The 27,985-nt window shown below is 40.4% G+C and overlaps 1 protein-coding gene across 1 annotated transcript; it reads right to left on the bottom strand.

Moving 5' to 3' along the window:
- Nucleotides 1-94: 94 nt before the first annotated feature.
- LOC137267591 (E3 ubiquitin-protein ligase MIB2-like) lies at nt 95-27,938 on the bottom strand. The gene is made up of 19 exons (XM_067802082.1): nt 27,899-27,938; nt 23,863-24,106; nt 20,899-21,070; nt 20,414-20,520; nt 18,711-18,908; nt 17,437-17,576; nt 17,187-17,291; nt 15,899-16,003; nt 14,935-15,112; nt 14,623-14,774; nt 14,107-14,255; nt 12,753-12,909; nt 12,258-12,412; nt 10,888-11,017; nt 8,804-8,906; nt 7,149-7,246; nt 6,298-6,476; nt 4,820-5,052; nt 95-2,207 (listed from the first exon to the last, which is right to left on the bottom strand). The coding sequence occupies exons 2-19, from the start codon at nt 24,062-24,064 to the stop codon at nt 2,170-2,172; spliced, it is 2,601 nt and encodes an 866-aa protein (XP_067658183.1). The 5' UTR covers nt 24,065-24,106; nt 27,899-27,938; the 3' UTR covers nt 95-2,169.
- Nucleotides 27,939-27,985: the final 47 nt, after the last annotated feature.

Genomic DNA, 27,985 nt, shown 5'->3' with positions numbered 1-27,985 from the left:
TTGTATATGTATCTGCCTGTCTCTGCGTGTATGTATTTGCGAATATGCATGTAAGTTGTGAAAAAAGATACAATGAAGACAAAAATAACATACAGCGATGCCATCTACTTTATGTCTGAACACATGGAGATACACATGTGGAAGTAGACAACAGTTCAACTAAACGTTACCTGTCCGAATATCCACAGAAAAGTACCTTTCTGAAACGGCCGTAACTGTCATTAGTTCCATCTAGTTTGCCGTTTGGAAATTCACGTGCTCCATCGTGCCTGCATTGGGGACAAACGTATACCACATGATCAAATGGTGACCTCTTATTGGAGCCTCTAGTCTCAACAGACAGCAGAACGTAAGGCAGATGTGAAACATACCAGATATAAAACCTTAAGGTAACACCATCTCATAGATAGTTCTCACATAGCTTAACATGAGCAGTTAGTTCCATTTCATATACTTCCTACATACATAAACATATCCCACTTAATATACAACGGTTGTCTCTAGTCACATCACATGTCACACTCAATAACGTCCTTCTGACACCCAAACTGGCACCCAGCAACAGTGGTTTCAAAAACCCAGACTAGTACCCAGTACACAGTAGTTTCGACACTAAAATGAATCTTGACAATCACATGGTCGGTCGTTCACATTTTCATCAACATATCATAAATATATACACAGGTATGTTTGTATCATAGTTACTTGAAAGTTTACGGCCATTCTTAATTCAACTTTATGAGGTGGCAACCCGCGTCCAGTAAGTGAAAGGGTGGTTTTTTACGTTGTTCACGTAGTCAGTCTAGACGGCTATCTAGGTTTTGGTAGATCCTGGATGATATAGACTGTTGGATAATGAAGATGTTGTTTTAGACAGGATTATCTCTCTGGTAAATTTGATAAATAATAAAAAAAAGACCATTGAAGCTTAGGACTGTGTTTTCTCAGGCCAAATACAGACGCCAACATCCTACAAACTTTTAACACTCAAGATGTATCATTTAAACCATAACATTTCCTAAAACTAAAGCAGATGTGGAAAGCTTGACGTTATACAGTTACTGGCATTGGTGCAGTGTATTTCTGAACATACATATGAATAAGGTGTCTCATCTGAAATAGAGAGTAAATAAAATACAGAAGAGTTATCTCCCTTGTACAAGGATAGGCCATCATGACATATGGTCATCATGTCGGACATGTATATTGTCCATTTTTTTCATCTGAATAATATCAAACTTGATTTCATAATTTATGATGTTCAGTAATGGCAATATTATACTGGACAAAATAAGTACGGGATATTTTAATCATTGGCATTTTATCAGTAGGTCAATGAATGAATACATCATTATTCATAATTTCAAAATTTATATATATCCCTGACTATTTTAATGCAGTATATATACTCAAGGAAAGGAATAAGGGAACACCAGTTAAGTACAAGTGTTTCCTTTATTCTCTTCCTGGTTTCTTCACAAGCTTTGTATTGCACTGTGGGTGAAATTCTGAAAAAGAATAAAGGTACACCTGTATTTTCATGTTTTCCATGATTAATTTAGATGAGCACATATGACCTTTGACCTTCTGTGACATGCAAAACACCTCATGTATTTTGAGTTGCCGTAATGAGCACTGGCCCTTGTCATCACACTTGTGGACTATTGGTGGATTTATTTGGTTTAGAAAATATGAATATATGATTATATTTAATGGATCACAATGAATAATGGAGACTAATACATATTATATGTGGTAACACATAATCAGTAAAACCATGATATAAGCAGTTGTAAGACACACAACCTTGCAATACAGACACGTAAAAACATTAAAACACTAATACTGAAATTCCAAAATCCCAACAACAAATATCATGTGATGAGTACTGATGGCATTCTTGGGTGCCATGAACATCCTCCTCAACCATACATACAGTTAACAAAGTCTGGGTGAAGGAGGCATTATCACCTGTTTTTACAGCTACTATCAACATGGCAAAATAGATAAATGCCAAACAAGCAAATTTCTACACTAGATGATAAATCGAAAATCCCATAGAGAAATAACTACAATTATGGACAAAATTATGGACAGTTTGCTTCATCTGTATCGTGTATGGACAATCTGAATAGAGGATCAACTCTATCCTCGTCAATCCAAGGTGTTTCACTGAACTTGGCAGGGTGGATCAAGTTCAGCGCGCTCTGAAATGGCAAACACTCAGTGAGAACCATGTTCTTAAAGTATTAATGGATGTTTTATTTCCTATAATGTGGAAATAAAAATGTGTGGAGCTAAACTGTTTCACATTATTTGGCACTAGGTTATTATTTAAATATATGGTAAATGTGTTTAAAGTGCAGGTTACACAGAATTTATACAGCACATGTACCTGTAACAGTATCTATCAAGCAACAACTATGGCACATTTTGTACTAATTTTATTAGTATTATTATTATAGGCTATTTATAATATTAGAGCACACACTTTGAAATGAACTATCAAACACTGACCAAATCAATGATTTTGAGAAATTTCAAAGTGAGCTGAAGACTGTCTTTTTCAAGCAAGCCTGTGATATGTGCCTTTTTGGATTTAGGCACAATGCAAATATGAACTTTGTTATTATACAAGGTTCATTGAATATACACTGGTAGCTAAGATCTTGTAAATGTTGTATCTACACTCACACTATTAACTTGGAGTGCTATTGTGCATTTTCAAACAGGCCTACTGTTATGTAAATACTCTATATGGTTTCCCTTCTGTTAGATTTGTGTTTAATGTTCATGTCACCTAAGACTGAATCATGTGACTATAGTTTGGATTGTGCATTCTGTTTTGAAATACAAGTGTCTTTTAAAGTGACAATAACTTATGAACATCAGCTTTGGAAACTTTACTTAGTCTCAAATTGGAGGGATGGGCTTTGTTTCTGGAGCACAACTCGAAAACTATTCAATATCTAAGTCAGAATTGTTTCCATTGAAACTGGGAAAATGATAAATCACAAAAATCTCTAAATAGCAAAAGGCACCACTTTAGGGTCTCCCTTACATATCTGCCAAGTTTTGCAGAAAGATATTTAGAAGTGTTTGAGTTCTGCTCCGGAAACGCAGCCCATCCCTCCATTTTGAGACGAACTCCGAAACGTTTCTATGAAAACCCAGAAAATGATAAATCACAAAAATCTGTAAATAGCAAAAGGCACCACTTAGGGTCTCCACTACATATCTGCCAAGTTTTGCAGATAGATATTTAGAAGTTTTTGAGTTCTGCTCCGGAAAAGCAGCCCATCCCTCCATTTTGATACAAAGTCCGAAACATCTGCCACATATATCTACCAAGTTTTGCAAACAGATATTAGGAACTTTTTGAGATGTGCTCTGCAAACTAAACACACCTCTCACTTTTGAGACAAAGTCCAAATCATTTCCATGGAAACCGAGAAAATAATATATCACAAAAACCTGTAAGTACAAAATGGCACCACTTTAGGTTCTGACTAATGTTTTGCAGAAAGATATTGAACGGTTTTTGAGTTCTGCTCCAGGAACAAAGCCAACCCCACCATTCACTAGACTAACACCAAAACGTTCCATGGAAAAACAAAAAAATAAAAATGCCATCCCTCCATTTTGAGACAAAGTTCGAAACATTTCCATGGAAACAGAAAATAATAAATCACAAAAACCTGTAAAGAGCAAACGGCACCACTTTGGGATCTGCCACACATATCTAACAACATTTGCTGACAGACATTACAAAGTTTTTGGGATGTGCAATGTGCTGAGGAAACGAAACACACCTCTCACTTTTGAGACTAAGTCCGAAACGTTTCCATGGAAACCGAGGAAATAATGAATCACAAAAACCTGTAAACACCAAAAGGCTCCACTTCAGGTTCTGATTGATATAACTACCAAGTTTTGCAGAAAAATATAGAACAGTTTTTGAGTTCTTCTCCAGAAACGAAGCCAACCCCACCTTTCCATGGAAAAACAAAAAAAAAATAAAAATGCCAAAACTCTGTAAATAGCAAAAGGCACAACTATAGGTTGAGATTATTATATCTATCAAGTTTGATCTAAAAATATTGACCGGTTTCTGAGTTCTGCTCCAGAAACAAAATGATTACGGACGGATGGATGGACAGATGGATGGAGGACGGGCGGACAGATGGACAGACAGACAGACGAAGCATCGACTTTATCCCCCTGCATTACATGCCAGGTAAAAATGAGCAGAGTTTACAGTTGAAGTGAAATTGTTGAAAGCCGCATCAGAAAAATACCTAAGTTGAGAAAAGACATGTTCCGCAAAGTTAGATGTGGCTGGATGCAGGAAGAGTGCTGCTTTTAATAGAACCGCATATTTTCCGCACTATTTCCACATCGACCACACTTTTTCTGCAACTTTGCCGCAAGTTTCTGCAATGGTGCATCATTCTCATGCATCCATTTATCCATGCAACTCGTACATGCTCAAGGCACTGATGTTTAATCCCTTTATCATTAGATGTCAGACTCAGTGGCACATTGTACTATCAATCCCAACACCCTGGGGATCATACAATGAATTACATATGGTTTTCAGTCATCATGGTTTCTGACAGTATCCACAAATAAAATTCTCCCCCTTAAAATCCTTGAATCATTTTCTCAAACTGTCCGCATGGATAAATAGAAACAAATATGTCGAACAAATAAAATATAGTTGACTCTCACTGTGGAACCATTACTGAGATTAGAAACAGTTCATCTTGTTGCTTGGTGACATCCAAGCAATGCCAACTTATGCGAAGTTTCTACGTACCTCTTTTAGCAAGTCTGCGTTCAATGTGCTTCTCACAGAGAGGACATATCTCTGTAATCAGGCAACACTGTCGACACAGGACTTTGTGTCCACATGGTATCAGAGTTATGTCCGCCATCTTGTTCATGCACTTAGCACACGGGAGATGCATATCAAACATGGTACTGCCCATCCGGATCCTTGCTCCCAGCCCTTGTTGGTTGGAGGGGCTGGAACGCTGGATAGAACCCTGACTGGAAGATGGTACAACTATTAACAGTTTGACTTGTATAATTTTCAATGTTCATGTGCATTATTATACCATTACAGTGTAAAAACATTTCCTAAAGGTTACCATAATATTTTATAGCTAAAGTACAAATAGTCAAACTAAGTCTCTTGTAATAAGTAATAATACTGAGTGTGTGATTTAGTGTCCCATGTGACATTTGGCAATATTCTACACATGTCAGCCATATTAGACCAGACAAACAAGTGCTTGACAGAATGGGCAATTATCCATGTCATCTGGTTTGGTTGACAAGCAAATTAGTTACATCAAGCAATCTAAACACTTGTTGTTTTCTTATCACCTCTTTAAGCTGGGATACTAAGAACCTAATCTTGCATCAGTTCTCCCTATTTTGTCCATGAACCCTACAAGTGACACAAGTCTCACGAAGATCTGTACATGCCAGGAGGGACAACAGGGACAGGGACAACTTCTGCCCTTGAACTCCAAACAGGGATACTGGACTGGGGTATGGGAACTTATTCTTACCCACAACCTCAACAGGGAGGTAGCCATTGGGCATGGGGACCGATCTTTCCCAGAACCCTACTGGAGACACGAGCGTGGGATGCAGGGACCTGTTTTTCCTGTAGAATCCTCCTGAACCCAACTGGAGACACAAGCATGGGATGCAGGGGGCTGTTCTTCGCTACAACCCTACAACCCTACAACCCTACTTGAGACAGAAGAATGGAATGCAGGGGCCTGTTCTTTCCCAGAACCCTACTGGAGACACGAGCATGGGATGCAGGGGCCTAGGTTTCCCCAGAAACCTACTGGAGACACGATCATGGGATGCAGGGGCCTGTTCTTCCCCAGAACCCTTCTGGAGACACAAGCATGGGATGCAGGGGCCTGTTCTTCCCCAGAAACCTACTGGAGACAGGAGTATGGGATGCAGGGGCCTGTTCTTCCCCAGAAACCTACTGGAGACACGAGTATGGGATGCAGGGGCCTGTTCTTCTCCAGAACCCAACTTGAGACTCAAGTGTAGGGACCTATGCAATCTTATCGAGAACCCCTTTGGTGAGATAAGTACAGGGTTCATATCTTTAGAACCCCAACAGGTGAAAACCAAGAAGTACAGGGTTTCCATACCATTGAGCAAAGGTATATGGTGAACAGAAAATGATAACGTTCTCAGTTAATCTGATTCAAACCCATAACTGTGTCATATAAGTTTATATCAACTTTAGTATGGTCTCACTTCTGTCTGATAAACAGTTGCACTGCCTGACGAACTGTGGGACTCTTGGCAACCTCCAGTGGTGTGGCGCCCCTGTTGTTCTTGGCATCCACGATGGCTCTCTTCTGCAGCAGCAGACAAGCCAGCTTCACTCGTGCCTCATCGTCACTACGTGCTGTCAGTCCAAGCAGTGCAGCCAACTGAAGCGCAACAAGCTTTGGACTTTGATATGGGAACATTTACTTCCTGTATTAGTGTTTGCTTTAATGCAGAAACCTGAGTTTTTCACGCCCCAAAATAATAAAAACAGACAAAAAATATTTTGCATGTTCATTACCAATTTGTAAATATATTTCCTGCTAAGAAAACACATTCTTCTCACAAACCATGAATTAGAACATAACAGCAATGCCTTGTGAAGTTACCTTACTCATTCACAATAGGAAGGAAATAAGATTCAAAGCTATATAATATGCTTAACATTATGACTATGATCTAGCTTCTGAACAAAATTCCCAAAATTCGCTCAGCCACCGCGACTTCCCCCGCTAGACTAGCGGGCTAGGCAGCTGACTTTGTGTGCTGGTGATTAGGTGCCTGACTCTGAGGGTGCGAGTTCGAATCCCGGATGGGACTCAACCAAAAAAGTACTAGAATTTGCACTGAGGAAGTGAAATCCCAAGTATGACATATGTTGCATTTGGCCACTTAATAAAAATGGCATCGTGTAATCAAAGTAAAGTGATCAAATAGCTCCAACTACTATCTTTTAACATGGACACCCTGCAGTTGTAGTGATGTGATCGCTCACTGGAACAGACAATTCCACCTTTACACATATATAAGCCTGAACAAGTTGAGCATATTCTAACCAAACGATGCTCCGTGCTGCCTTCTGTAGATTTGTCTGCTCCCAAGGTGATGTGTAAAGCCGTGTTGCCACTTTCATCCTTCACATTGGGGTCAGCACCTACATCAGCATGAACATGGTAGACATGAGAAGAATAGGAAGTCAAACTAGTGAGTGAATGATGATTCACGACTCAGTCAGTATGGATATACCATCATCTCGATGACATTTGGTCAAGTGAGTCGGGGCCTGACATCTGACTACTTAACAACACACACAGATATTCTGACATGGATTCACCAGATAGTAAATAAGCAAGTTTGATTTTACTCTACTTTCAGCAATATTCAAGCAATATCATGGCAGGGGACGCTAGAGATGGGCTTCACATATTGTAACCCGTGTCTTCAGCCTGATGAGCCGACACTTTAACCACAACGCTACCCCACCTAATCACCACAAAGACAAGGACAATGTGCACATGATGATATGAATCAGATGTTACTCTAGGGGAATAAAATTTGGCAACAGATCACATTAGTCTGAGGCACTGAAATCAACAGTGAACAGGAATGGATTTCGATTGTCCAATTATGAGTTCTTTCTATAGTATAATAAAGGGATAGCGTATTATCAGCGATAACATGTTCTATACAGAAAGCCATAAAACGCAATTTGACATTTGTACTTTCTTTACTCATACAAAAGTCAACATATATAGATGTAACTGGTAGACATGTTTTACATAAACATCTGTGGATAACTTATTTGGAAAATGAACATCAGTGACCCTGCAACGGCATCAAACAAAGGAGGGGTCACTTCTAGTCAACATCGCATGTGTCCACCATGCACGGCAAGACAGTCACCCGGGCACTGGAAGACAGATTTCTCAGAAACAGATGTGGGATGGTCTAACAATGATGTTGATGGGTCAGTGTCAATTCAGCACTTGTTCTTGGTCATGGCACCATCCCTTCCAAAATGACCATGTTCAAAAACACCATGTTCAATAAATCCTTTTACGTCCATTTGCAAAGGGTACGTTAAGCCTACACTAAGGCATCTTCGCACTGTTTTGGCAATGACATGACATTGTCTTATCCCAATTGTCCTCTTTGCAGTATCAGCAGCTGTTTTGAACCAATTTTGGAAGTGTAGGACTCAGATATTGCGCTAATGTCGAGCTGTCATTAAAGGTGGTGTGCCAGGCGGCGGACAATGCTACACTTCCGGATGCCCAAAAACATTGTCTGAGTTGTATGACCAATGGTGTATGGATGCACATTACAGTGCCTGACAATCATCACATCTGAAGAAACACCAAACCATCGCAAGAACCTGATTCTTGTCGTCTTGTGTCAAGCATTGCATTTTCTTAACGTGATTCAGTTTCACAATTCCTTGTGCTTTAATAGGGCCTGGGGGCCTTGTGTGTACGAGAAATGTCAAAGGTTCAGTTTTAAGCATCAAAGTTTATAAAAGAGGAATGCTCTGGGACTCAAACTCGAAATGAGCAAGAATATCAGTCTTTTATCCCTACATCCTCTGTATCAGAGGAAAAAACCTTCAAAAGAAGTCTTGTAAGTTCCAGGACAACGAATACCACTTGCATTTTTATGGCTTTCAGTATAGGATCGATGTAGGACAACCTGAAGCACAGTGTGATCGTAGTACCTTTCTCCAAGAGCAACTCTGCTGTCCTGTATAGAGCTTCATGACACGCCAGGTGGAGGGCGGTAGATCCATTGGCACCTTTGATATTCACATTGGCTTTCCCCTATCAACACACAGAGTGTACTGGTTATCAGTTATCGAGGTGACTTGACCACGGCTATGATAATTCTTGATATTTCGACACCTGCACAGGTGGATCTGCCCCTGACCTACAAGCTTAATGTAGGACGAAGTGATGCATTGTTTTGCATGGGTATGTTGATGAAAACCTCGAAACGTAATCTGTGCAAACCGGGATTCAAACCCAGGATCATTACTAAGCCTTCTGATCACAGGTGTAATGGCATGCTTGAGAAACTCTCACAATACAGTCCACTGGATAAGAGTGAGCTGAGTCAAAAGTGAGTGAGTGAGTTGAGTTTTACACTGCTTATACCAATATTTCAGCAATATCATGGCATGGGAGACCGAAAATGGGCTGCACACATTGTACCCATGTGGGGAATTGAACCCAGGTTTTTAGCATGATGAGCGGACGCTTAACCCTCTGGGCTACCCCACCACTCCAGTCAATAGTCTGAACCTGTAAATCACAGTTTAGAACATATTTGACTAGAGTGCGAAATAGTTTCCAAACTTTGCTAGACAATCGAGCTGGCTATTCCTTAAAGTTACTACAACATACCACCACTGCTTGCAAAAAAATTTACTGAGACACGTGTTTCACATTTTGTTGCTAATATGATGACCATTTGTAGCAGGCCATATCAGAGGGAGTGGCATATTTACAAAATGACCCCATGAAACTTCACTAGTCAGTCCGGCCAGTGACAGTGGATTTTCACTAGCCTGGGTATTACTGGCTATTTCACACACTGTAGTTTACACACTGATTGCCTATCAGCTTTAGGTCGACATGACGCAGTACAGACAGAATATATCAGTGATCAGTCATGGATAACACTGGTAGGTCCTGGATAGCTTTCATATTGATAAGTAATGAACATTAAAAAATACCAAAAGTCCTCAGTGAAAGTTAAGAAATGTTGGCCCAAACAGTCTTGCATTTGTCACTAGCCTTACATGTGGGATTATCCCAAAATTACAGACGGCCATCCTGTTTATGAAATATCAACATTCAACTAAATAAGGCTTTCCACATCAGTAACAAGCTGGTCAGTCCATAAAAGCCTTCCATGGAAGGTCAAAGCCTAAGCTGCAGGTGTCAATAAAGGCCTTCCATGGAAGGTCATAGCCTAAGCTGCAGGTGTCAGTGAAGGCCCTTCATCTCAGTAACAGTCTGATCATCATTATTCCCCTTCTCTTCCCACAGAGGTTACTCCTGTCTTATCTACCTGCCTAACCTTTGTTCTAATCTGGTCATATTTCCCAGTTCTTGTAAAAGCCCCTAGCCACCAAAAATCAGAACACAAATTACCTCCCTTATTTCTATCCAATATGATCACACATTACATGGACTTAGACCCAATATGGCGTCCGCCATGGAGTTAGCTGATCAATGTGCAAAGGATAGGTTCTGTATTTCATGTTTAATTGAAAAGCATAAACCAGCACAATATAAAGTGCAGGAATCCGTCAACAAGATGTTTTGTTGATGTGACACTTATGACATTTAATGACTAGCTTATCCATTGGGGTGGAGACACCATTCATCGACCATTACATTACTGGGTTCTGTCTAGACGAAATGTTTGCGCATCATGCTAGGGAAGAGGTTCGATCTAGTTTTCCTGCAGCATACAGAAATTACAGAGACTGATGATCACTTTTAAATAGCGTCGCTGACAGCAGAACTAAATCACACTGCAAGCAATCACTTATCCAGAGCACTTGCATCATGAAAGGGTCATACTAGAACTGAAGTTACAGAGAAACACATGACAGGAGTAACCTGAGTTGGAAGAGAATGTATTATTCCAACCACCATGTCAGGCTTCAAACTTCTACCACATCACTTACAAGTCTTGCCAATTTTCAAATGCCAACCAAATCAATGAAATGTGTGGGTCAGTCATGTCAAAAGTCATTCAAATTAACATAATGGTCAGCCTTCAAAAGCCTACCATGTCAATAAGAAGTCTGGCACATTCCACATGGTCATTGATGGCAGCAATATGCAGGGCGGCAAACCTGTCCTCACCCTTCTGAAGATTTACAACGCCCGCGTCTCTCTTCAAAATGGCCTGTGTGGCGCTGAAACAGAAAAGTATAGCTTCAGGGGACATGGACCAGCAATAGGGTCTATTTGCAGTGAACACATTGAATTAAGTTGAACTATCCTAAATAAGAGAGGATACGTGTTGAAGAGTTACATCCCTTTGCTTGTCAACTGCGAATGTCTCTGCACACAGCTGACTGAGAGGATGTGACCCCGATGTGAAGCTGACTGAGAGGATGTAACCCTGATGTGAAGCTGACCGAGAGGATGTGACCCTATGTTGTGAAGTGGACTGAGAGGATGTGGCAATGATGTGAAGTGAACTGAGGGGATGTGACCCTATGATGATGAAGCTGACTGAGAGGATGTAACCCTATGATGTGAAGCTGACTGAGAGGATGTGACCCCAAAGTGAAGCTGACTGAGAGGATGTGTGACACTATGATGATGAAGCTGACTGAGAGGATGTGACCCTGATGTGAAGTGGACAGAGAATGTGACCCTATGATGATGACGCTGACTGAGAGGATGTGACCCTATGATGATGAAGCTGAGAGGATGTGACCTTATGATGATGAAGCTGAGAGGATGTGACCCTATGATGATGAAGCTGAGAGGATGTGACCTTATGATGATGAAGCTGACTGAGAGGATGTGACCCTATGATGATGAAGCTGACTGAGAGGATGTGACCCTATGATGTGAAGTGGACTGAGAGGATGTGACCCCATGATGTGAAGCTGACTGAGAGGATGAGACCCTATGATGATGAAGCTGACTGCGAGGATGTGACCTTATGATGATGAAGCTGACTGAGAGGATTTGACCCTATGATGTGAAGCTGACTGAGAGGATGAGACCCTATGATGTGGAGCTGACTGAGAGGATGTGACCCTATGATGATGAAGCTGACTGAGAGGATGTGAGCCTATGATTTGAAGCTGACTGAGAGGATGTGACCTTTTGAAGTGAAGCTGACTGAGAGGATGTGACCCCGATGTGAAGTGGACTGAGAGGATGAGACTTTATGAGGTGAAATTGACTGAGAGGATGTGACCCCGATGTGAAGTGGACTGAGAGGGGTATGACCCTGTAATGTAAAGGTGATGGAGAGGACGGTTGATGATAGAAGGTTGACATTTCAGTAATGAACCCAGTCAGACACATCAGGTGTGTAACAGTTGGCTTCAATACTGAAACTACTGGTTCATAAAAGGCAAGCAATTGTTATTTTTGTTCAGATGATGCACAATCTTTTCCAAGCACATAATTCACCTGGTATTTCCAGTGAAGGCAGCAAACTGCAATGGATTGAATCCTTTGTTGTTGGGAATGCGGAGGTCAATCTTGGTGGCTCTCATGAGAATGTCAACGGCCTCCCTGTTCCCCTTCTGAATGGCATCATGGAGAGCTGTGTCACCAGCTGCATCCTGAAATTTAAATTAATTTATTAAATTCCAATTAATTCATTTTCAAAATACATTCTGTGAAAATCAAATGTCTGGATGATAACTTCAAAATGTTGGCTTTTTCAAATGCAAATACCGACTTAAGTATTTATGTCACAGAGGCAGTTAAGAGCCTTCTTTCTGTCAATAATGAGACAATCCAGGAATGAACATTATGCAACATTATGGCATGTGTCAGACAAATGTCAGCAAACCTGACCACTAATTCCAAGACCAATAAAACCCAGATCCTCGTGAATCAGCAAGAACCAGTGGAAGACATTATTTGTGGAAACTTGGTTTGGTCTCCTGTCAGTCTTACCTTTGCATTGACGTTGCAGCCTTTCTTTATGAGTTCCATCATGACATGGGGAAGATTGGCAAAGGCAGCGAAGTGAAGAGCGGTTCTGTTCTGGTGATTACCCCCTTGTACACTGACACCTTTCTCCAACAGCAGCTGTGCTGTTTTCTCCTTCTTTCTGAATAATGAAGACAGGGAGATGTTAAATGCCTCATCCACTAGCATTCCATTAGAGAAGTATGTGATCAGACGTGAGTTTAATTGTTAAAACCAATTCTTATCAAAATTCCAGCAATAACATGGCAGTTGACAACAGAAAGTTGTGTGACACATTGTACTTATGAAGGGGAATCAAACCTGGGTCTTCAGTATGACTAGTGACGAGTAAACGATTCAGCTACCTCACTGCAGCATAGTGTTCATGGATGGCGGTTGTTGCTAGAATGCTATATGATACCCAGATGAGACACACTGAACTTCCAAACCAAATAGCTTGGATTATTTGGCTGAGACTGTCCTCTGATCCTTTCACAATGGATATAACCCTTCTCACTGATCCATAAGCCTTCCTTAACCCTTCCCACTGATCCACAAGACTTCCTTAACCCTTCTTACGGATCCATAAGAACGACTTCCGTAACACTCAAGAAAAGAAATAGCCATCCCCTACAATGTTAAAAACAAAACTTATCATGGTTTTGGATACCATGTAAGATACTTATTAGGCTCACAGTCAATGAACCAGTTGGCTTTATGCTCATGCATCATGTAAGGCATAATGTCCTTTCCCATCTGTAGGCTGGTATCCCATCAGCAGCCCCACCCCACCCCACCCCCACACACCCACACCCACACACCCACACACCCACACACCCACACACACAATCCCCACCTACCCAATGACAGTAGCATGTAGGGCAGTATGTCACTTCCCAGCTGTAGGCTGTTCTCCCACCCCTACACAATCCCCACCTACCCAATGACAGTAGCATGTAGGGCAGTATGTCACTTCCCAGCTGTAGGCTGTTCTCCCACCCCTACACAATCCCCACCTACCCAATGACAGTAGCATGTAGGGCAGTATGTCACTTCCCAGCTGTAGGCTGTTCTCCCACCCCTACACAATCCCCACCTACCCAATGAGAGCATTGAACTTCCAAACCAAATAGCTTGGATTATTTGGCTGAGACTGTCCTCTGATCCTTTCACAATGGATATAACCCTTCTCACTGATCCATAAGCCTTCCTTAACCCTTCTCACTGATCCACAATCCCCACCTACCCAATGAAAGTAGTATGTAATGCAGTATGCCACTTCCCGTCTGTAGGACTGATCCACCATCCCCACCCCAACTCCCACACAATCCCAACGTACCCTATGAGAGCAGCATGTAGGGCAGTATGTCCCTTCCCATCTGTAGGGCTAGTGTCTGCTCCCAAGTCCAGCAGCGCCCTCACAACCTCTAGCTGACCATCATGGGCTGCCAGAATTAGTGGGGTCACACCCTTGTGTTTGACATTAAGCTGAAAGTGGATTTCAGGAAGTGTTATGATTCTACTAGAATGGGACATTTTTTAATAACATATCACCTAATGTTTTAAAAAGCATTTTTCCCAAGTAAGCTCACAAGATTTTTCATAAACTAAAAATTGTTAAAATTTATGCAAAATCATTTCATTAGATTCAGCCTCTTCTAACTGAAAAAACAAAGCATTTTTCATAAGAAAGAATGATTAAAACATATAGACTGCCAAAGTTACACATAACTTCCTTTGGCCAAGCAGCAAATGATGAGGAAGGTCTTTAGACCATTGTGACCATGGCAATCACACATGTGAAAGACTGACAAAAGTGTCTGAGGGCACGATCAGCATGTCTTCAGAATCTTACCATTTTGGGAGCCTTGCTGACAATAGACCTGACCATTCCAACATCTCCTTTCCCAATGGCCTGATACAGGAGATCTGGGTCTGCTGCCAAATGTTCCCTCACATCCTTCATCATCATTGCTGCCATCAGCTTCAAGAGATCAGCATGTACATCTACAACACAAAGATTTAAATTAAAGGCCACAGTCATGTTAAACTGTATTTCCATGTAACAAATAATGATCTAGGAAAACTGGCAATAATACATATTTTATCATATCATTCTATTTTAATTACTTAGTGGCGACCAACTGACACACGCAGCCTCCCCTACCAGTGACTCCTGACCCTGAAGATGTGGGAGAGGATGTTGGTTCCACTAGTTCAAAAACTTTCTCCCCTGGAGCAGGTACACAGCAAGCGGGGTTCAACAGGAATGTCTTCTTGCCAAACGCCAGCAAAACATCTCCGTCGTCATCGACCTTTACGATTTTTCCACTCTTTCCCAAGACCTGAAAGTAAGATGATTATGTATGTTATTTAGGTTTCCCATGCAAAGATGTTTCTTCACAACTACGCATTTACTTAGATCAGAATCTATGCATCCAAAACATGCACGCAAAATATTTCTTGCATGGCTCTATTATCATTTTTGCGTGAAAAACACGGGTTAACACAAACACTGAATGTTCTGGTGCTGACAAACCCAAAACAGAACCAGGACAAACCTGGATTTGAACCCACAATCACAGATGTCCGCTGTGCCCAATTCTGCTGTCTCAACCTTAGAAAATGAGGCAACTCATGCTGCCTGCACCAGGTCGATTTCTTGGGACAAACAAAGTCTGAGCTTTAACTTAAGTCACAGTTTTCCATCAAATTTGAGAAAAAGCATTTCCAAGAATAAACTGAAATTGAGTATCAAACTTAATAATAGTTGACAATTTGAGTTTCAGAGATAGATTACTGAAGTTGTTTGGGATAATTTATTTTTAAAATGCAGTTGAGCTTAAAATTTCAGCTTTTTCAAATTGTCACACTCAATTTAAAATTTGAGTAAATAGTAAAGTTTGTGTCCAGAGATCGTTGCATTCTGCATCAACCTTGGCTGCTCTACCTCAATGAGTTGAGTTAGTAAGTAGCACTAAAACCCACAATCTCAAACTAAGCTCATTTGACAATGCATTTTGCTCCCAATACAATTTGTGTCTGATCACATGCATGTAAACCATTTAAAATATTTCATATTAAAATTCTTTTTTTGGGTAAAATGTGTGTCACTGTGACAGATTACTGACCTTCTTCAGGTCTGAAGTCCAACCCCCATGGCCCTCTTGAAGAGTCTTGATCCTATCTTCCTCACTAATCAACTTGACAACATCGCCTACTTTCAAGTTTGGAATCTGCAATAACAGCATCACAAGTATATGTAAGAAATAGTTTTAAATTCAGGAAATTCAAGAACCTGGTGATTCTGGGTGAGACTACACATCCGTGAACCCACTGTGTCGCATCTTGCTTAGAAACAGTGTTAAAAAGACACATAGGTGCGTAGACTTGTGGTGTTAGGATTAAGTAATTAATATTCAAAGAATGGTCTCAGTGCTTCACTTTTCACTTACTGAAAAGTCATGACTAAATATATCTTTATTCCAGGAGGTTTATGATATATATCTCATCACTTTAAGTAGCAAGCTGCATCATTTTACACTGGATGTGTAATACAATTTACAAATACAATTTACACAGATTATTCATAAAACAAAACCATCAGAGTACCAAATGTTTTTTTCTTCATATTTACCTGCATAACAACTTGAAGAGGAAAATCTAAACAAACTTGCTAACCAATCATATTGTATGATTGCAGGTTGGTATTGTGATTTCAACCAATTCTAAACACAAATATTGACCCAAAACTGTTACAATCCTTTTATATAGTAACAGGGTTGGGTTTATATAACTACTGGACATTTAAACACTGTTACTAAGTGAGACATGCCAATATGCATCAAACCATGCTTGTAACAACAGGGAGCAACTAGACAAGTGTTCATCATGTATAACTTGGTTCAATGCAAATTTACAGACCAAGTTTGAAAAAATGTTGCAAAATGAACAAAAAACAAATTGCACACAGATGAAGTGTTTGCTGTTAGGAATTCTTTAAAATTATATAAATATTGTCTGAAACCATCGATTAGATTTGGCATTGCCATGGATCACTGTCACCATTACGGGTCAGAGCTGTTAAATGTTGTATTTACAAGGATGAGCATTATTCAAATTGTTGAGGATGTGAAGATTGAACTGCAGTTTTTCTCTTGGATACTAATCAATCATTCATTGATGAAATGAAATTCCTGAAAAGATCATAGTTCAATGTGCAAATTTCTACAGTTTTTGTCAATGTAATTGTGAATTTGCCAAGGATCATACTTGTAGGGCATCCTTGTCTGACCACATAGCCTAATTACTCATGGATGAGTTCAATATTCCATTGTCATGAGTGTCAGTGTCATTAAACAACAGAATATGGAACTATATAGAAAAATAGCATCATATTGGGGACAGTTTGTAACCTACTTTTCTCAGCGCTTCAGGAGTGAATCTGAACCGCATGCCCCCAAACTCCACGGTAGCATCCCCAGATGGAGCAAACCCCTTCAGGATCCCAACCTTGCCAATACACTGGGACAAAAAATTAATACAGTTCAAACAAAACAAATCATTCAATGCAATACAATGTACAATATATTACTGTAGATCAGCCAAATTTAGAGGATTAAATATACAGTCTGTAGAAGGGGGTCGACTTTGATTAGTGTCCACTTACATTAGCCATCCCTGATGTCCAACCTGACCGGTCACTCTGTAGAGCCTTCAAGGAGGCGGCAGGAACGTGTATGTACACCTTGTCTCCTACTTGGAGAACCTCTGGCTGCTTGGCTGGAGTCTGCTGGGCACTGTCTGCATCTTCAAATATGTTCAAAAAACACAATGATGATGGAACCTGTCTACCTATCATGATGACCCAGGTTCATGTGACAAGTAATGCAAGGCTTACAGGGACAGAGAGGTTATGGGACCACCCAGACTGGGTGTTTGTGATCTTCTAGACAGGGATCATCTTGACAGGACTAATGGCACCAAGTTTGTGGTACAACTCCAGAGCTAATGGACAACCAAGACAACACCATGTTGGGCACCATGAGAGAAAATGAGACCCAGTGTTCACGAATAGTGTCTGACCCTCTGGCAGATTCACCAGTGGTCAGATAGAAATCAGCCCCAGTGCCTGACGGAATATTTCACAATGTCTTTAGGTGAAGTTGTTAGTTGTGGCATGTGACACTTGTTTGCTGTTTATAAATCTTATGTTTGTTATAATATAATGTTAATAATTTCAGTGCCAGTTATAAGAAATGTTAAATCTGAAATGTTTCTTTAACTTAATTCTGTGGGTGCTGTGAATTTTCGGTGGGTCAGACGGACATCTGAAACCTACACGATCAAGTGTCCTGTTACTTTGAAAAACCATTGTGAACACTGGGGACCATCAAGACAGGGCTAAATGTAGGTCACCTAGACAGTTGCTTGTACCATTAAGACAGGGCTATTGGTTCACATAGACAGCTACAGGTTCCATCAAGACAAGGTTGTTGGGTCACCTAGTTGCTGGTACCATCAAGACAGGGCTAATAGGTCACCTGGACCAGTTGCTTGTACCATTAAGAAAGGGCTATTGGGTCACATAGGCAGCTACTGCTACCATAGGACAGAGCTATTGGGTCACCTAAACTGCTACTGTACCATCAAGGAAGGGCTATTGGGTGACCTAAACAGCTAATGGTACCATCAAGACAAGGCTATTGGGTCACATGGACAGTTACTGGTACTACCAAGACAGGGCCATTGGGTCACCTACACAGCTACTGGTACCATCAAGACAGGCTCCTGTGTCACTTCGACAGTTACTGGAACCATCAAGACAGGGTTGATGAGATCATTATGATCACTTCAAAGGGCAACTAATGTGACTCTCAGACAGGGCAAGCGTAACAGGTAGACACGGTCATGTGACAGGTAGACAAGGCTAGCGTGACACACCTAGACAAGGCAGGTGTTCTTTGTAGTAATAGGTCCCTGGGCTCTCGTCTGTGTACTGCAAGTCCACCTTCCCTTGATAGCCCACACGATGATTACTCACTTCGCCGTTCGACCACTTCACCTTGACCATGTTGCGTGTTGTTGGGGTCAAGACACTGTTGGGGAGGCTGATGATCTGTCCTACTTTATCTGCTCCACCTGTCAACAAATTCATATTACAATAGCTGACACAGAAAGGACAAACTTTATGGAAGAACAACTTCTTTATTCATAAATGAAACTTGTCCTTATCTGAATCACCAACTTCTAACCATGCCACTCAAAGCAGTTAAAGTTTAACACCCCATGGAAATCACAGCAGGGAGTTACTTATGATGTGTATTGCTAAAAGGGGCATTAAACCTGATTCACTCACTAACTCAACTCATATACAGCAAGTGACATCTACTCCATAAAGGGGTGTTTCTTCAAACACAATGTTCGCTGTTTTGTTGGATGGCACATGTTGTATTTTGTGTGTTCTGATACTGGATTGATGGTCCATGTTAGAAGTTGTAATAACAAAAATGCATGCTATGTGTTCCCAGTGCCACAAGATCAATGCTCTATCTACATATTAAATTGTTCACTAGTCAAGAGTGTGCCATGAGTTAAATACTATAAATCGTGAAATTTTTGCATAATAATATTTTCGCGACTTGTCTAATTCTCAAAATATACTAGTAGTTTAGTTTGACAGTTTCAAAGCTTACTGGCATCTGAAAGTTTTATCTGAAGTAAATCCAATCACATATTAAAGTTTGCCGCTAATCTTGAACACCATTCAGTGAAGTACTTCCGCATGTATGCAATCAGTGATGTTTTCCTAAAAACAACACTTGCTGCATAGGCCAGATAAGCTTAAAACAGTTCAAAGGGATTAAATTAAATTAAATGACTCTAATAAATTGGCACTGATGAAGGACTAGCTTAGTCAGTGTCAGCGAAGCTGTTGATCTCCAAATAAGTGTCATGAAACCTATCCACGCCCGCTGGATGGTCTCGGCCTTTCAAACAGCCTCTAAGAAATGTGTGTTGCGTGGATGGCGCCTGTCTGGACTATCGGACATAATGACTGAGTAACTTTTGTTCAGGTATCCACTGTTTGACATGTGACATGTGAGTATGAGTAATGCTAGTAATTAGTCATTCCCGGCGTTGTTGTCATTGCTTAATATATGTATTGTCTAGATCTGTTGTTAAATATATTTACTGGTGAACAATAAAGCGAAGACAAGACAGATTGTTTGCTGATTATTCATTGCATTCTACCAGCAAACTGTGTCATGATATTTTTGCGAGCTCAAGTCATTCGCAGTTTTCGCAAAAATATCATGCTCGCAAAAATTTAATGATTTACAGTACATTACCAAATACATCATTGCTTGAGGCACGGATACCAAACATTTTGTAGCCATTGATACATTTTCCAGATGACAGGAAAAAACACTTTTAGAGTAATCTCCCTTCTGTTGATTTTCATCTGCAAAACATTGGTAGTCGCTCAGCAAGTGAGTGAAGAGTGCATGCTACATATTCTCTATTACTGGATTAATGGTCCATGTTACAAGTTGTAAAATCAATAATGCATGTTGTGTGTTCTCTGCCACAGTATGAAAGGCACATTTTCCATGGTGCCCTGTCAGTGTAGCATATCAACATACCATCTATGTTATCACTGTTCCAGTCGGGTCCTCGCATGACCTGTGCCCCTGGGAACAACCCCATTGCCCGGATCTTCAGACTTGCAGACCGCTTCTTGACCTTCACTCTGGTAATAGTGATGCATTCAGTAACATTAATTATGCATGACATGTCAATGGTAGAGTGAGAGATGACACTGAATACTGAGTCTTAAGAAGTTTATGTCACCAAAAGTAATCGGTCAAATTAAATTATGTAAATGACTTTATTGTGAACTGATTTCAATCAGTGAGCTGTTAAGGAGGAAATGTTATGCATTATAATCAAGTCAAAGCCAAGGAGTTTTTATTGTGTTCGATACAGTTTATAATGAATCTTCATCATATTTATGGCAGGTATACGGGAAAGAAGTAAGAATGGATAAATTGCCACTGGGAATGGACTGGGTGCTGTTGTCATTTTTCACAGATACTCATCAATTCCAGTTTAAGTGAAAGCAACATACCCTTCAGAGGACGGTGTGTCATATCTCAGGAACTCATGTGATAGGTCATGTTTGTCCGTGACGTAGCACAACGCACACAGGTTGCAACGCTTGCACTGTGCACAAGTCCATCGCATCCCAGCGATACCCTTAGTCTCGCATCCATCACAGAACACATCACTGTGGCGAACTCCTGGAAATACAGACATGAACACAGCAAGTATTAATGAATCAGCGCCTACCTATACTGGACAAAAATAGTTAGGGATATTTGTACATTTTGAAATTATGAATCATGATGTATTTATTCATTTACATACTGACAAAATATCAGAAATAAACATACCAATATCACCCATTTTGTTCAGTATATATACTTGATACACATGGTAGGGAACACATACACAAGTATGCATCACAGGGCATACTCAATATATACAGTGGGGAACACCTGCATGTGTATACCCAATTCAGTATATACGGAAGGGAACACCTGCATGTGTATATTCAATTCAGTATATACGGAAGGGAACGCTTGCATGTGTATACCCAATTCAGTATATACGGAAGGGAACACCTGCATGTGTATACCCAATTCAGTATATACGGAAGGGAACACCTGCATGTGTATATTCAATTCAGTATATACGGAAGGGAACACCTGCATGTGTATATTCAATTCAGTATATACGGAAGGGAACACCTGCATGTGTATACCCAATTCAGTATATTATAATGGAAGGGAACACCTGCATGTGTATATTCAATTCAGTATATACGGAAGGGAACACCTGCATGTGTATACCCAATTCAGTATATATGGAAGGGAACACCTGCATGTGTATATTCAATTCAGTATATACGGAAGGGAACGCCTGCATGTGTCTACCCAATTCAGTATATACAGAAGGGAACACCTGCATGAGTATACCCAATTCAATTTATAGGGAAGGGAACACCTGCATGTGTATACTAAATATATACAGTGGGGAATACATACCCATGTGTATACTCAATACATATGATGGGAACACTTGCATGTGTTAACTCAATATATATAGTGGGGTACACCTGTATGTGTATACATGTACTCAATACATAAGGCGAGGAACACCTGCATGTGTTTATTCAGTATAATACCATTGGCAACACCTGCATGTGTGTATATAAAAAAAATCGTGGCACAGTGCTTCTATTGGTTTATGATAAATAGCAGAGAATTTAATTACTATTTTGTTAGGCATAATAAAATTCCGGACAACATGCAAATTCACCAACCAAACAGACCCTTAATGTTTGGCATTTGTACAACATAACTGTGTTAGTGCAACCAATAATTGACCCGTAAGTGTGACCAATAGCAATACCGCGATACTTATGGTCTTCCCCGAGGGAGGTAATTCTCATCAGTATAATCTCGTCATCGGAAAGGGCACACAAGATTATCTCTCTTTGGCCGTTCTCAAACCTGCTCTAAGTCTGGTGCAGTGCTAGTCTGGCCGCATGCAGCTTGGAAATTTTCCACATCATTCCACATTCGTCACCACTCGCCCCTTTACGTAACCTCCAAGGGGATGGCTATTCATCTTGTCCCGGAATAACACGAATTGGTCATGAATGTTATTTTCACGTCTGAGACTGGCTCATTTGCATATCACGTGATGAGACCTTTCCTCTCGCATCAAATGCGGTTGTATTTTGAAATCAGAGCTGACTGATGTCATGCGAGTGCTTCAGTGCGAGTTTATTTATTATTTTGTATTAATACGTGATATGGAGATATATGCTACTACAGTTACAACAATGAACAGTTCTTCAACCTGTCTTCATAAATTTATGGATAGCCCTTGTGTAATTGTACATTCTGAGCAGCTCCACTGATCAAATTTTTATCTTACTATTCCAACGAATGTCATTCTCCAACCCAGACGTCCATTTCGGTAGACTGTGTTTGAGGCTCGATGTTGACCACAAGGAACTTAGTTTTACCAATTTTTGAACGCATTAACATGACTGGGACAAATCTAAAGTTCCGTCTGTAGTACGATCACAAAATAATGGCATATTATAGAGACACACAGTAAAACACAATTACTGAATCATTTAAAATGCATTTTTTGTTCTTGGACAATATTATGAACCAAAATCGTCAAAAACTACTCGCAATCTGGAAACCACCTAGAGTTGTTATCAAAACACCTTGCAGTCACAGAAGCCGGTAGATCTTAACGAATATCTTGATGGCGTCTGTTTTGGGGTAAAAAAATGTCCTTTGAAGAACTGAAAGAACTTCAAAAGGTGACAGCCAACTTTCATATGACATCTGTAATTGTCACGGGAAAGTAGCCGAAAAAAACTTGATAAATTAATCACCAAATCCTTCAACTGAAAATGTTTCAGTGTATTAATTCCCGCCTTTACATATTCATACATATGTCATTACGACATTCTATAGGTTTCTTTTTCAGACATGATGGAAAATGTCGGCAGCCTGCCAACACTTAAACACTTGATAGGCCTACTTGTTATCTTAGCTTCTGTGTCAACAATGATAGTGGTAAGTGTATTCAATGGAGTAATGCAATGCACGTGTGAAATACTTCTGATATGTCACACAGCGGTATAGAAAAACAGATAGATAGATAGATAGATAGATAGATAGATAGATAGATAGATAGATAGATAGATAGATAGATAGATTGTGCCCGTCCAGTCTTCAACAGAAAGGATACACTTAAAACTGGACAAAAATATTTCGAAATCATAACGAGGCTGAAAATACTGCCTGCCAAACACAGTTCAGTTCTTAACACCATGTTAATCTTTTTTTTTTCTTTTCTTTGTTTTTTGTTTTTTGTTGTTTTTTTTGCTTGGAGGGGGGAGATGCTAAGGTTTTAGGCGTGTCGAACTAACAATTTAATCACTATATTGGCGACTCCAGCCACCCTTATCATACAAAAGCATGCTCCCAACACGTGTCCTTACCAATTGTGGCGTTGTCGAAGATCCTGAGATCGTGTTTGCCGAACTTTCCTATCCGGCACATGCATCTTTTGCCACTGTCCCACAGAACCTCGCACGTCCCCTCTCCGCCGACGCTGACCACCGTTCCCAGGTGACCTTCACCTCCATCACGCTCCTCACTTGACCAATCAGGGCCTCGTAAGACACGGAGGCCCACTGACATAATTATTGTCAGGTCAGCGAGTCAAAGCTCAGAAAGAGTATCCTGCAAGTAAGAGTAAAAGTAAGAGGTGTACATCGTTAAAAAACAGTGGCAAGCCCTTTGTCAGTGTTTCACGAAAGCCTCCCGATGAAATAAAACCAGCTTCTCCACTTGAAGAGACATTAAACTTTGTTCGGCCTTGACCTTTATGGAGACAATACGGGGAGATGTTCCCAAGATTGAACCCTACAGTCATTTTTCACACTAAACATGACCTTCACAATAACATCAACGATGACTTTGACCGAGCTATGAAGCGGATAACCCTGCATTGCCTTTTACCCCCTGGATGCCGAGTTTGTTTTGTTTTTTTTCTGGCGCACATCTTCGTAAGGTTTGAAAAGTGAACGGCAAATTTAAAAAATCGTAGCAGAGTGCCTTTATTGGTGCACGAGAACGAACGGAGAAATTTACTGTTTTTAACGCACACAAAAGTTTTGGACAACATTTAGCAAACCCCTGAAGTAGTCACACATTAGACATTCTACATTTCTGTGTAACTTTATAGCCGTACGCAGATCCAGGACCACGCCAGCGCAATTCTCGCACAACGTTCACTTTTCAAACCTTACGCAAATGTGCGCCTGAAAAAAAAACACCTCGGCATCCAGGGGGTTAAAGCCAGGAGCCAGGTTGCCCTGATATCAAGGTTAATGGTGTCTTGAGACTGGGATTTTGTTTTCAGACTGGGTATCATTTCAGCGACAACTGCACTGTTTATACGGAGTCGAACATTAAGTTACGAAAAACAATCGTTAGACGTTCAATGTCTTCAAATAAAATGGTGTCCGACGAGCGTGAAGTTGCTTCTTTAAAAACTTGTCAAATTTCTCCATAGTGTAAACATGGCACGTTTGTACAATAAGCATACCCACGTAAATTGGTTCGCGATACTTAGAATTGTTATTGTCAGGTTATTTGTAGACATATATTACTCCACCGTTGAAACGAAAATGTTTAGGAATTTGGCGATTTGTCAGAGTTAACAATGGTTTATTATCATGATTATGTATGGCCGGACTCCTCCATCGTGTGAGTACTGTGAGTTGTGATACAGTAGATAGATACCATGTCTTGTTTTCAACATGTTAAAAGTCCTTGCGAATGTAGATAAAGCACAGTAAGTTTGGCGTTTTTTTCATATCGAAAACCATAGCCACTTTTGCTTCATCTGTACAGCTCTAAGCTATCGTTTGCAAAGCTATACCAATCTATATTTCACAGCATTTCAGTGTTAAGTACACTACTGCCGTTACATGAGTCTAATTTAAATATCAATACAGAAAAATACCAGTTAGAAAACAAAAACTTTGATCATTGCTATAGCTGAAAACCACCTAACAAGGATGTTGTATTTCTTGGACATCCAGAATCCGAATCCGCAAGAATCTTCAGCAAGACGAGAGAACGCCTGAACCACTGGGCCAAAACACTGCCTCAGAAAGAGGGAGAGAATACTTTTATGAAGGGTCGGGGACAGTTTTATATTGCCGATGACCACGGACCTCCTCCCACAGCCCATGCAGTGGTTAAAGCTAATTAGGGGAATTCGATAGTCCCCATTATAACATTGACTTGTCCCCATGATCGAAGTATTCAATAAGTGACATACAGTGCGTTACCTGGTCTACGTAGGCATTTACATCCCGGGTTGGCTCTCTGCCAAGGTGTACCATTACATACGTTTACAGCGAAGGAACGCGATGTGCAATACAATACGGAATTCATGAAAGATTTCGGATTAAAACTGCACATGACTGTTCAAACAGTTTGCATACTTTGTGGCTAATTTTCTTTGTAACTATTATGATGATGATGGTAATGAAAATATACTCAAATACCTCGCTAAAATTTACAATTAAAATATCAAGTCATACGTGAAACAAACAAACCTGGTTTAGAGCGATACTGGCACTTGAAGTCACATTCCACAATGAAGGCAAGAAGCATCTGTTTAATCCACATGTGTTCGTTGTGTTACTAATAAAATGCCCAGAAAACCTATATGTTTGTGTATTCACTACTGGCGACCCAGGGTAATATGTCTTATAATCTTTGTCCAGTTCTGAGGTTTGTTTCACACAAACACTGGAGATAAAAATACATGGAAATTACTTGCTGAACCAATACACTTTCGAAAACAAATTTTTAAGAGAAATAACAGACATGATTTGGACACACAGCTTCCATGACACTCAATATTAAAAGACATACACATCGGCAAGGTTGGCCACCAGTATGTATTTCAACCGCTTGCGAGCTTGTGGTTTTCGTATTTTGAGGGAACACCGGGACGTGGAGGTTAAGCTCAGCGTATATCTTGCATTTCTGAGGGATCTCCTCTCACATCTTGTATGTCTGACATCTTGTATGTCTGGGATGGATCTCCCCTCACATCTTGTAAGTCTGAGCTGGATCTCCCCTCACATCTTGTATGTCTGAGCTGGATCTCCCCTCACATCTTGTATGTCTGGGATGGATCTCCCCTCACATCTTGTATGTCTGGGATGGATCTCCCCTCACATCTTGTATGTCTGGGATGGATCTCCTCTCACATCTTGTATGTCTGAGATGGATCTTCTCTCACATCTTGTATGTCTGGGATGGATCTCCCCTCACATCTTGTATGTCTGGGATGGATTTCCCCTCACATCTTGTACGTCTGAGCTGGATCTCCCCTCACATCTTGTATGTCTGAGCTGGATCTAATCTCACATTTTGTATGACTTTTCTGGATCTCCTCTCACATCTTGTATGTCTGGGGTGGATCTCCCCTCACATCTTGTATATCTGAGCTGGATCTCCCCTCAGATTCTGTATGTCCGATCTGGATCTCCTCTCACATCTTGTACGCCAGTTAAGTTCATTTGCTGTGTATGGTCTGTTTTGTTCTGTACAGACTATTTCAGGACAGTGTCGATGTTGTACATCATTTCCCTGAGAGCTCACTTGGGACAGGAAGATGTCAAGTGAATTAAAATATTTTGTCGCAAACAACATTAATTATACAGTAAATATGAAAAATGACTAGCACATGGTGGATGAAATGACACTTAGATGTTATCTGCCGTAGTACATATTTGCTTGAGAAGTTTGATATGGTGTTACACCGATGGCTGGGAGTGTACTACTGGTCTACAAGAGCAAGATGCAAGATGCACTTTTGACAGAATTTAACGTTTTCACTTTCAGAAAAATATCTTGTTTTTTGTCAATCTTGTATCTATCACTCATGGGTTTCTTAAAACAGATCCGTGAAGGCCCCGGGGTAGAATAGGCCTTTAGCAACCCGGGACGCGCATTAAGTAATCAATATTTGCAAATAAAACATTTTCACAGAGAATCCAAATGATACCAACATTATTAACACGCTAAATGTTGATTTACTATCAGCTAAACAGCACTTTTTTAAAACATTTCATTCCGAGGTCAGCATGGAGTAGAAAGATTTCATCGTCGCCGAAATTCTATATTTAGAACAAAGGCAGGTTTCCGTCACTGTGAAGTGAGGGCTAGTTTTCGTTGACTATACCTTGCCGTAAGTTTTGTACAACAACAATTAAATATCTTGAAAGCATCAGTTCAGCATCGGTTCGTGGTGGTATCGCTATCAGTGTGACACACACAAAGCAATTGCGAACAGTTCCATATAGGACCGTATGGAACGGTATATCTACCTTTCTTTCTCAAACTGTTCGACGTAAGACTGTACAGTAAACACTACCTTATTGTTTCAGTCTTTAAGACTGTGTTTGCCTACCTGTTGTAGACAGATTGATAGTAAAGAGAACTTACCTAGCTACAAAATTTGTCCCAACAAGGAAGTGTAACTGCGTTTGTCAGGGGTATTTACGAAGAGTGGGTTTTCCCCACTCTACTTTC

Source organism: Haliotis asinina, chromosome 16 (genome assembly GCF_037392515.1).
Source record: "Haliotis asinina isolate JCU_RB_2024 chromosome 16, JCU_Hal_asi_v2, whole genome shotgun sequence".
In the NCBI taxonomy this organism is placed as follows: Eukaryota; Metazoa; Mollusca; class Gastropoda; order Lepetellida; family Haliotidae; genus Haliotis; species Haliotis asinina.
The sequence above is the reverse complement of the archived record's forward strand: the minus strand, read 5'-3'. Positions and strand labels throughout refer to the sequence as shown.